Source organism: Dendrobates tinctorius, unplaced genomic scaffold (genome assembly GCF_039654945.1).
Source record: "Dendrobates tinctorius isolate UK_male_01 unplaced genomic scaffold, ASM3965494v1 ptg000063l, whole genome shotgun sequence".
NCBI lineage: Eukaryota > Metazoa > Chordata > Amphibia > Anura > Dendrobatidae > Dendrobates > Dendrobates tinctorius.
Genome location: NW_027361731.1, coordinates 3,531,041 through 3,543,447, shown reverse-complemented (window position 1 = coordinate 3,543,447; position 12,407 = coordinate 3,531,041). Strand labels below are relative to the sequence as shown.

The 12,407-nt window shown below is 44.7% G+C and overlaps 1 protein-coding gene across 1 annotated transcript in view; it reads right to left on the bottom strand.

The window, feature by feature from the left end:
- Positions 1 to 10,301: 10,301 nt before the first annotated feature.
- The window catches only part of LOC141094179 (uncharacterized), a 287,422-nt gene continuing 285,316 nt past the window's right edge, over positions 10,302 to 12,407 (bottom strand). The window contains 1 exon segment of the mRNA XM_073579939.1: positions 10,302 to 11,748. Within this exon segment, the coding sequence (XP_073436040.1) occupies positions 10,968 to 11,748 (781 nt within the window). The 3' untranslated portion in view covers positions 10,302 to 10,967.

Below are 12,407 nucleotides of genomic sequence, written 5' to 3'. Positions count from 1 at the left end.
GGATCTGGCAAGGATTACCAGAGTCTGGAGTCATTGCCCTATCAGTTGCAGGGTCAGATTAATAACTTGATGAAGACCTCCCATAGCTCCCCACTGCCGGCAGTGGCTGTGAGGTCAGTATCTCCTGATGTATGGTTGGTCTCTCCTGAACCTGTGATATCCCTCCCTGATAAATTTTCAGGAGAGAAAGACCAGTTTAAAGTATTCAGGGTGAGCTGTAAGTTATTTTTTACCCTGTGCCTCTGGTCGTCAGAGAAGTTCCAGTGGGTTAGGAATAATCATGTCCCTACTGCGAGGGGGTCCTCAGACCTGGGCATTTTCTTTGTTCCCACAAGCCCCAGAACGGTTTTCCATTGATGCCTTTTTTGACACTTTAGGTCTGATCTGTGACGAACCCGACAGAATATAGGTCGCTGAGGCAAAGATAATGTATCTGGCACGGGGGGGTCGCATAGCCAAGGACTACTGTACTGAGTTCCAGCAGTGGTCCACCAGGGTTCTGCGGAACGATGCTGCTCTCAGGTGCCAATTCCAAAGAGGCCTTTCCGAGACACTCAAGGATGCTCTGGTCCTCCATGATGCCCCTTGTTCTCTGATGGAGGCCATGACTCAGGCCATATGAATGAACCGCAGAATCTGTGAGAGACAAGGTGAACAACAGGACGCATGTTTTACTTCCCCGGAGCAGGTCCATTTACCGAAAGTTAGAGTTGCCAGTCTTCGTGTTGCGCAGAGAAGACGGAGACACGATCTCGGACTCTGTCTATACTGTGGTCTTTCTGGACATTTTCTTAAGAATTGCCCAACTCGTCCTCAAGCCACCAAACCATCGGGAGAATGTCTGAGTCTGGATGACGACCAAGGAGGTCACCCAGACTCCCAGGTACCTTTTCCTTCCTCTGATAATCTGCTGATACATACGATGATTTCCTTTGAGAACCATGTGTTATCAACATTGGCGTTCACTGACTGTGGGTCTGCTGCTAACTTTATTGATTTGGGGCTGGTTCTGAAGTTAGGCTTAGGGACAGTTAGTTTAGAAAGACCCATTCATTCATCGCCCTTGAAAAGACGTTAGCTCAAAATTTGGTCAATAGAGCAACGGTGGATTTCACTCTCCAAGTGGGGGCACTCCACTCTGAGTTCATCTCCTGTTTTGTGTTGGATAATTTACCTGCTGTATTGGTACTGGGGTTTCCATGGTTGCAGACTCACAATCCAGTTATTGATTGGTGTCTGAAGGAGATTGTGAAATGGAGCCACAACTGTTCTAAGAAATGTCTAAAAAATGTACAAATATGCTCCGTTAGTCTGGAGGGTCTTCCGGGGTTCCTGAAGGACTTGGGAGATGTGTTCTTGGAAAAAGAGGCAGAAATACCACCTCCCATCATCCCTATGATTGTGCTCTTGATCTTAGTCCTGGCGCCAAATTGCCAAAAGCTCGCCTTTACAATTTGTTGGGGCCTGAACGGGCTGACATGAAGGAATATGTTAATGAAAGTTTACGGAAGGGTCATATCTGTCCTTTCTCCTCCCCTGTAGCTGCTGGATTTTTCTTTGTTAAAAAGAAAGATGGAAGTCTGTGACAGTGTGTGCAACAGAGCATGAAGGGACACCAAGCCAAAGATCATCCCTACGGGATTTATTGAGACAGGGAGCATAGAACATAAAATATCAATAGCATCTCTTAGAGTCCACAATGAGTCCACACCAAGAGGGAAACATTTCCGGGGGCGCCACCTGATAATCCAATGCCAGTGAAAAGACAAAATAATCCTGGGATGAGTTCAATGGATCCAGTCGATGAGGGACATAACACCATTCCACGTGGTAGCTTTTAACTCTCCACACACTGGCACTAGGATCTCTCCTCAGCATAAGATCCTAGCCCCTGGCCCATCAACACCCAACTGCCTGGGCCAAACATGTGTCTATTGTTCTGTGTCCTGGGATCCACCACTCCATGGGGAAGGGCTCACACCTACATTTGACTATGTGGCTAACTTAAGAAGTTTCCAGAAGCTACACGCTTGTATTGGATAAGTCCTATGCTGAGGAGAACAAAGACAGACTCCTCCACTGGTTGTTGACTCAAGCCTGATTACATTGCAGTACCAGGACACAGGTCGGGCGAGGGACACACTGCTACAAGGTCTATGCCCTTGCCTTGATTTCCGAGAACTAAACAAGATCACAGTTAAAAATACCTACCCACTTCCACTCATCTCCTACCTATATAATCAGATTCTGGGGGCCAGGATGTTTTCTAAACTTGATCTTATAGGGGTTAACAATTTGATACACATCCGAAAGGGTGATGAGTGGAAAACGGCATTTTTAACGTCTGAGGGTCTGTTTGAAAACCTGGTCATGCTTTTCAGATTATCTAATGCACCTGCTGAGTTTCAGAATTTTATGAATGATATTTTCTCTGATTGTATTGGAAAATTTGTTGTAATATACCTCGATGACATTCTAATTTTCTCTCCAGACATGGACACTCATCAGGAACATGTCCGTGTGGAGTAACAGAGACTGAGGGAGAACTCTCTGTTTGCTATATTAAAGAAATGTGTTTTTTCTGTTCAGGAAATCTCTTTCTTGGGGTTTATCTTGTCAGCATAAGGATTTAAGATGGACCCTGGAAAGGTGCAGGCCATAATTGATTGGGTACAACCTCGTGATCTGAAGGCTTTGCAGCGTTTTCTGGGATTCGCCAACTATTATAGAAAATTTATCAAGGGGTTTTCACAAATTGCTAAACCACTTACTGACCTTACAAGTAAGGGGGTGAATCTCAAGGTTTGGTCACTGGGGGCTATCAGGGCTTTTGAAAGATTGAGTGTTTTATGTCCACACCCATTCTGATCCAACCTGATCTTAAAGAACCGTTCATTGTGGAGGTGGATGCTTCAGAGATCAAAGTGTGGGCAGTCTTATCGCAGGGGCCCAAAACTATGACTAACCTGGGTCCATGTGCTTTTCTTTCTAAAAATTTTTCACCGGCAGAGAGAAATTGTGATGTTTGGAATCGGGAGTTACTTGACATCAAATCAGCCTTTGAGGAATGGAGGCATTTTTGAAGGGGGGCGGTTCATCAAGTTACGGTGATCACACATCATAAGAATTTAGCTTACACTGAATCGGCTAAAAGGATAACTTCTAGACAGGCCAGATGGTCCTTGTTTTTCTCTCGATTTAATTTTTCTATTACATTCAGGCCAGGGTATAAGAATGTGAAAGCTGATGCTTTATCTCATAGTTTAGATTCCATTTCTCCTCCAGAACCTCCATCCTCCATTATTCCTCAAGGTATTGTGGTTCTATGGTAACCTCGGAGCTGGAAGAGGAGATTCATAAAGCCCAGTCGAGGGCTCCTTATACTTCCCAGGGGTCCAAATTATTTGTGCTTATGTACCTAAGGTTGCGGGTGTTACAGGAATTTCATGATTCGGTTTTTAAGTGGCCATCCTGGGGTTACTGCCACGAGGAAAGCTGTTATGAATGGGTCACCGAGGAGGACAACAAAAAGCTAAGTCCCAGAAAACCAGAGAGGTTGGTAACTATGCAGATCCCTGATCTTAACCACACAACTAACAGTAGCAGTGGAGCGTTCCTACGATGTTCCTAGATGCCTCATCACCGCCGGAGGACTACATAAACCTAAAGCAAGAAAAGGGAAAACTAACTGCCCCAGAGCAGACCCCTCAAAGGAATAGACAGCCCCCACACATGTATTGACAGTGAAGCAAGATGAAAACACAAACACAGGCAGGAAAATAGGCTAAGCAAATGATGGGGCCCAACTAACTATAAAGAACAGGAAAGGAAAGATACTGTCTGCAATCTACCAAACACCCTACACAATAATGTCCAACACTTCTGATAACAACATTAACCCTGAAGTCACTAGACTTCTCCCACTATATCAGCCCTCTGAAATATTCTGAGACAGAGCAAAAAGAGGCCAATCTAATAAGGGACTAAAAAGCAAATTGGCAAATACAGATAAATAAGAGTGGAATTTCAGCACAGCCCCAGCCGGGGCTGGCTGAACACACAAAAAACTGAATAGACCAACAAAATCAAGTGTGAACATTAGCAAAAACAATTAGCTTTGAGAAGGATGGAACAGAGCTGAAAACCAAGACTTGAGCAGCCTGAAGCAATCACCAGCACTGACTTAGGGCGTCGGCAGTCTTAAATCCAGTCTAAGGTTCCTGAGGTCCAATCGTCATCATCATTATCAGGTGATAGATATCCACTGACCAAATCAGCCTCACCACCTCCTGTCACCACCAGAGGGAGTCTGGAAGGAGAGCTCACTACTGGTGGACCCGAGAATGAACTCACAACAGAAAGCCATCGCTAGACTGTTTTAGTGCCCATCAATGCATAAGGATACTAAAAATTTTGTATCTGATTGTGAAGTCTGCGCACGCGCCAAAGTCAGTCGAAGCCAGATGGCTGGGGAATTGTCTCCATTGCCTATTCCAGAAAGACCATGGACTCATTTGTCCATGGATTTCATTACAGATTTGGATTTGCCTCTGTCTCATGGGAAGACTGCTATTTGGGTGGTAGCTGATCGATTCAGCAAACAAGCTCATTTTGTTCCTTTGTCAGGATTACCTAATGCAGAGACACTCTCCAGATTGTTTATTTTTCATATTGTAAGGTTACATGGGATCCCTCTGAACATTGTGTCTAATAGGGGAGTACAATTTGTCTCTAAATTTTGGAGAGCTTTTTGCAATAAACTAGGGATTGACTTGTTATTTTCATCTGCTTATCACCCTGAAACCAATGAGAGGACAAATCAATTGCTGGAACAAATTTTAAGGTGTTTTGTGGCAGCAGAACAGGAGGACTGGTCTTCGTTATTATCTCTCGCTGAGTTTGCTTTCAACAGTGAAGTAAATCAATCTACCGGAACCTCACCATTCTTCTGTAATTATGGTTTTCATCCCCATTTGGGCGAATTTTCTAGGATTAGTTCTGCATGCCCTGGGGTGGAGGTCGCCATGCAGAGACTTGTGGATGTCTGGAGGGAGGTTCTGTTAAGGGCTAGCGGAACGCACCAAATAATTGTGATGGCAGCCCGGGGTCCACCGTGCAGAGATGTAACGTGCTGCTAGGTAATGGCGGATAGTAGCATGCTCAGGTTACCTCACTCGGAGCGTACGAGGCAAACCCTGTTACTTCACAGGATCGCACTAATATGATATGAGCGCAAGCGATGTGGTCACAGAACTCTGCCAGATGCACGGAGTCAGTCCTTCTAGACCCACTTGCGCACGGAGCCGCTGCAGTGGCGCTAGAGAGTGACGCTAGGAAAATGCTGTGCCCTATTAGCTGTCACAGGGTGCAGCAGATAGACTTGTACCGCCCAGAGGTACGGGAGATATGGCGGCACTATGGCGCTAACCTTTGTGCTTAGATTGAAGCACTGTGGCACATGCTTTGCCACCATGAGGCGCTGAATCAAGCAAAACTAACCCTAAAACATACGCATCAAAGGGAGGGGTTATTTAATGAGTCAGTCAACAGTTTCATGCATCCATCATCACTCACACAAGTCTCAACAAAAGTCTATCTTAGCGCAGCGGCCATGTGACCCTTCTATAGTGGCGTTCCTCCGGGACCTTCCCTGTCGTCCAATCGGAATAGCCACAGGACCTGAGCATGTAATCCCCGAGCTCAAATGAGAGGATAAGCCACAGATATGCTCAGTAGTCCGAAAGAAGGACTTAGTCCCTGGAGCTGCTCGCTGCTGGCTAACATGGATTGCTATAGCTGGACCAGGGGTGGCAGCAGCAACCAAACCGACAGTGCTAGCCTGAGCAAGGCGCCGGGATCGACGTCTTTGCTGAGCAGGACCCTCTGAGGCCGGGAACAAATGGGAGACCGCAGAAGGCAAGGCTTGAGATTCCTCCTGTGCAGGGGGTGGAATCCGGCGCCTAACAAATTTGAAAGAATATTGGGACTGCCTAGATTCTCCAAAAAATGTAAGGCCGATAGAAGACGATCGGGGGGTTCTGCTTTTAAGTTTGGGGATAAGATTTGGTTGTCATCTAGGAACATTAAACTTAAAAGTGTCATCTGTGAAGCTGGGTCCAAAGTTGCTTGGTCCATATGAGATCCTAGAGGTGGTCAATCCTGTGGCATTTAGGTTAAATCTTCCTGCATCCCTAATGTGTTCCATAAATCCCTATTAAAGGAGTATGTCCCTTCTGCATTGTCTCCCTCATCCCCGCCTCCTCCAATTTCAGTTGACGGTGGCCTGGAGTGAGGTTCAGAGGGTTGTAGATTCTTGGACAGTCTGTAATTCCCTCCAGTACCTCATCCACTGGAAGGTATACGGACCAGAGGAGATATCCTGGGTTCCTGCTCGAGATGTGAAGGTCTATCAGTTAGTCAAGGCCTCCCATCTAAAATTTCCTGGGAAGCTTGGGGGTCCAGTGGCTCCCCTAGCAGAGGGGGTATTGTCACGGTTCCACCTCTCAGGGTGTCTGGGATGCAGTTACTGACAGCTCAGCCATCCAATCTGGTACAGGGGCGTGCTGAAGCTGTCAGTACTTTGATTGACAGCATGACCATCCAGTCAGGTTCAGAGGCGTGCTAAGCTGTCAGTGTTTATTGACAGCTAGACTAGCCAATCTGTGACTGGGAGGCGTCGGCTGTATCAGGTGTTCACTATCCTGAGTAAGGCCATGCCTAGCTAACTGACCAGCTTCTCCCAGACGTGCATTCATCTTGTGAGGTTTGTGTTTCCTGTGCCTTGAGTTTTATATGCTTGATCTTTTGCCTGACTTTGGACTTCGTTCTGACCATCCACCTGTTTAACCCCTTCAGTTCTGATCCATTATCCTCCCGTTACTATGACCTCGGAATGTTACCTGACTACGCTTTTGTCTCTTACTTCTGTTTACGACGTACCCTCCTGGCTTCTGATCTTGGACTTCCTGACCACTCTGACTCATGGCGTAGCCGTGAGAAGTGACTAGCATCACAAATATCCTTTAATTAGCCCCTACAGTAATAATATCCCAAATTCTGGACCCCACATGTCCTCTCATTCTGGACCCCACTTGTCTACCCATTCTGCCTCATGTCTCTCCATATTGCCCCCATATTCATCCACAATAGTATAATGCATCCCATAGTCATATATAGTAGTATAATGCCGCCCCATAGTGGTATAATGCACCCCATAGTAATATAATGCAACCCCATAGTATAATGTAGCCACATAGCGGTTTAATGCACCCCCATAGTATAATGCAGCCCCATAGTAGTATAATCCCCCCATAGTGGTATAATGTACCCCCATAGCAGTATAATGCAGCCCTATAACAGTATAATGCACCCCATAGGGGTATAATGCAATCCCAAAATATAATGCTCCCCCATAGGGGTATAATACAGCTTCATAGGGGTATAATGCTCCCCCATAGGCGTATAATACACCTCCATAATAAAGTATAATGCACCCCCATAGAGGTATAATGCAGCCACATAATATAATGCTCCCCTATAGGGGTATAATGCAGCCCTACAGGGGTATAATAAACCCCCATAATATAATGCACCTCATAGTGGTATAATGCACCCCATAATATAATGCACCCCCATAGTATAATGCAGCCACGTAGCAGTTTAATGCACCCCCATAGTATAATGCAGCCACATAGCGGTTTAATGCAGCCCTATAATATAATGCTCCCACATAGCACTATAATGCTGCCCCATAGGGGTATAATGCACCCTCATAATATAAGGCTCTCCCACAGGGGTATAATGCACCCAATAGGGGTATAATGAATTCCAATAATATAGTGCTCCCCATAGGGATATAATGCAGCCCCATAGAGGTACAATGCAGCCCCTTAATATAATGCTCTCCCATAGGGGTTTAATGCAGCCCCACATAGTATAATGCACTCCCATAATATAATGCTCCCCCATTGGGGTATAATGCAGCCTCATACTGCAGCTTTACAAAAAAATAAAAAAAAGGATCTCCTTACCTGGCTGAGATCCAGCAATGTCCTCGGCTAGATACATCTGAGGCATGCAGAGTCGTTCTGGTGTATGACAGTGACGTCATACACCGGCGACGTGCCCGCTGACGTCAGCTGCCGGCCTGTGATTGGCCGGGCAGCTGTTAACTGTTGCTGTGCGGGAATCTCCTGATGGCAGCCCTGCCTCTGGGATGGCAGCACAGATGGTGACTATTAGTATTTTTATTTTAACAAGGCCAAACATGAGGAATAACAAGGGGTTTTCATAGCACTGGAAAAGCACATTAAGATGCAATTTTCAGTTAAAACATTTCCAACATTCTGAATATGAAAAAGGCTTCTTCCCTGTCTGACTTCTCTGATGTTTATTAAGAGTTGATTTCTGTGTAAAACATGTCCAACTTTAAGAACATGAAAAAAGCTTCTCCCCTGTGTGGGTTCTCTGGTGACGTGATCATTTCTGAACATAAAAATGGTTTCACCCCTGTGTGTTTTATTTGGTGTAGAACAAGATGCTATTTCCAAATAAAAAAGTATCCCACATTCTAAACAAGAACAAAGTTTTTTAATGTGTGATTTTTATTATTATAGCGCCACTTATTCCAACGTGCTTTACAAGTGAGAAGGGGTATACCTAATAAAAACAAGTAAAATAATCTTAATCAATACAAGACACGACTGGTACAGGAGGAGAGAGGACCTTGCCCGCGAGCGCTCACAATCTACAAGGGATGGGTGAGGATACAATAGGTGAGGGCAGAGCTGGTCGTGCAACGGTTTGGTGGATCGGTGGTTATGGCAGGTTGTAGGCTTGTCGGAAAAGGTAGGTCTTCAGTTTCCTTTTGAAGGTTTCCATGGTAGGCGAGAGTCTGATATGTTGGGGTAGAGACTTCCAGAGGAGGGGGGATGTGTAGGAGAAATCTTGTATGCGATTGTGGGAAGAAGAGATAAGAGGGGAGTCGAGAAGGAAATCTTGTGAGGATCGGAGGTTGCGTGCTGGTAGGTACCGGGAGATGAGGTCACCCATGTATGGAGGAGACAGGTTGTGGATGGCATTGCATGCCATGGTTAGGATTTTGAACTGGAGTCTCTGGGTAATGGGGAGCCAGTGAAGGGATTGACAGAGGGAGAAGCTGGGGAATAGCGGGGGGACAGGTGGATTTGTTGGGCAGGAGAGTTTAGGATAGATTGGAGGGGCACAAGAGTGTTAGAGGGGAGGCCACACAGCAGGAGTTTGCAGTAGTCAAGATGGGGGATGATGAGGGCCTGCAATAGAATTTTTGCAGATTCTAGGTTGAGGAATGTACGGATCCGGGAGATGTTTTTGAGTTGAAGTCGGCAGGAGGTGGAAAGGGCTTGGATATGTGGTTTGAACTCTAATACAGCACAGGACAGAAAGAGGACTTGAAAATCCTCCAATAATAGAAAACAGCAAAAGAGCAACAAGGTTTACCCATCCAGGCCTCCAGACAAATGCACTATCAGGATGCAGTGGACCCATATAATTAAGACAGCAACACAGGTGCAAGAATACCAATGAAACAACCGCTCGCAGCCTACCAGTACATGGAGAGGGCGGTTGCCTGGTATGTTGATGCACAAAAAACTTGTATGTGGCGCTGTTCACACTATGGCCATGCACAGCATCCAGGCCAGCCTAGTAGTGACACCCTTCTATTAGCTCAGGTGGGCTGGCCCAGCACTATCAAAATGCATGCCATGTGAACAGACACCGCAGTTTACAAGACCAAATGGGCCCAACTGCACCCTGAATAAAATATTAAATATTGGAAGATTTTCAAGTCCTCTTTCTGTCCTGTGCTGTATTAGTGTTAGTATTTAGTGTTAGATACCCATAAACGTAGAGATCTTTGATGCAGGTTACAGGCTCATGTATTTTGGCCAAAATATCAGCTAATACTCTACATTTTTTTTAAATGTGTTTTTTGCACTTTTATTCAGGGTGCAGTTGGGCCCATTTGGTCTTGTAATCTGTGGTGTCTGTTCACTTGGCATGCATTTTGATAGTGCTGGGCCAGCCCGCCTGAGCTAATAGAAGGGTGTTACTACTAGGCTGGCCTGGATGCTGTGCATGGCCATAGTGTGAACAGCGCCACATACAAGTTTTTTGTGCATCAATATACCAGGCAACCACCCCCTCCATGTATTGGTAGGCTGCGAGCGGTTGTTTCATTGGTATTCTTGCACCTGTGTTGCTATCTTAATTATATGGGTCCACTGCATCCTGATAGTGCATTTGTCTGGAGGCATGTACGGGTAAACCTTGTTGCTCTTTTGCTGTTTTCTATTCTTATGTGGTTTGAAGGAGAGATCAGAGTCAAGGATTACACAGAGGCAATGAGCTTACGGGACTGGGGAGAGTGAGCAGCCATTTACTTTAATGGATAGGTTTGTTGGGAGAGTCGAGTGAGATGGAGGAAAGAAGATGAATTTGTCCATATTAAGTTTCAGAAATCTAGCAGAGAAGAAGGATGAAATAGCGGACAGATTTTGTGAGATTTTGGTTAGTAGGGAGGTGATATCTGGTCCAAAGAGGTAGATGTGTGTCATCAGCAGAGAGGTGATTCTGCAAGGCGTGAGATTCTATGAGCTGCCCCAGTCCGAAGGTGTAAATGGAAAAGAGCAGGGGCGACTGAACCTTGCGGGACTACGACAGATAGGGAGCGAGGTGAGGTGGTGGTGTGTGAGTGGGAGACACTGAATGTCCGGTCTTTTAGGTATGATGCGATCCAAGAAAGGGCCAAGTATGTGTTGCCGAGAGATGAGAGTGTCTGTAGTAATAGGGAGTGGTCCACTGTGTCAAAGGCAGAGGACAGGTCCAGGAGAAGGAGGACTGAGTAGTCTCGCTTGGCTTTGGCAGTGAGCAGGTCATTGGTGACCTTAGTAATAAGAACTGCTTTGTGGATAAAACATTTCTCATTCTTAACATGAAAAGGGCTTCTCCCTTGTGTGAATTTTCTGATGTCTATAAAGATTTGATTTCTGTATAAAACATTTCCCACATTCTGAACATGAAAAAGGCTTATCCCCTGTGTGAATTCTCTGGTGCTTAACAAAATTGGATTTATGCTTAAAACATTTGACACATTCTGAACATGAAAATGGCTTCTCCCCTGTGTGCGTTCTCTGATGTGTAACAAGAGTTGATTTATATACAAAACATTTTCCACAGTCTGAACAGGAAAAGGGCTTCTCCCCTATGTGGGTTCTCTGGTGGCTATCAAGAAGTGATTTCCAGTTAAAACATTTCCCACATTCTGAACAGGAAAAAGGCTTCTCGCCTGTGTGGGTTCTCTGATGTGTAATAAGCTGTGATTTTTGTGCAAAACATTTCCCACATTCTGAACATGAAAAGGGCTTCTCACCTGTGTGGGTTCTTTTGTGTATAACAACATCTGATTTCTGTTTAAAACATTTCCCACATTCTGAACATGAAAAAGGCTTCTCCCCTGTGTGAGTTCTCTGGTGCTTAACCAAATCTGATTTCTGGTTAAAATGTTTCCCACATTCTGAGCATGAAACAGGTTTCTCTCCTGTGTGGGTTCTCTGGTGGATATCAAGATGCGCTTTGCGGTTAAAACATTTTCCACATTCTGTACAGGAAAAAGGCTTCTCCCCTGTGTGAATTCTCTGGTGCATAACAAAATCTGATTTTTGGATAAAACATTTTCCACATTCTGAGCAAGAAAAAGGTTTCTCCCCTGTGTGGGTTCTCTTATGTATAAAAAGCTGTGATTTCCATACAAAACATTTCCCACATTCTGAACATAAAAAAGGCTTCTCCCTCGTGTGACTTCTCTGATGTGCAATAAGATTTGATTTCTCTATAAAATATTTCCCACATTCTGAACATGAAAACGGCACCTCCCCTGTGTGAGTTCTCTGGTGACTAACAAGATCTGATTTCTGGTTAAAAAATTTCCCACACTTGGAGCAGGAAAATAAATTCTCAGCTGAGTCAATTTGTTGATGATTAAGAAAACTATTTCCATATTCTGAATGTGAAAATGGCTTCTTTGCTCTGGGAGTAGTTTGTTTTTTAACGCTTATTTTGTGACTTTGATTTCTCTTAGTAGTCACTAATAAATCAGAAGATAGGACCTGTTTCAATGGATCAGATGACTGATCTTTGCTGTGAAGGGATGATGGTATATGTGGAGTAATGGTTTTCATTTCAATTACATCCTGTGGGATCTCAAGATCATCCAATTTAAAAATTGAAGATGTGTGCTGTCCCTCTGATCTCCTGGTACAGTCATCTGCTAAGAATAAAACCAATTATTTTTTAATAAAATATCCTTGAATTTTATATTTTTAAACACTTCTACTTAATTTGCCATTTTTATGGTCAGTTTATGAAAA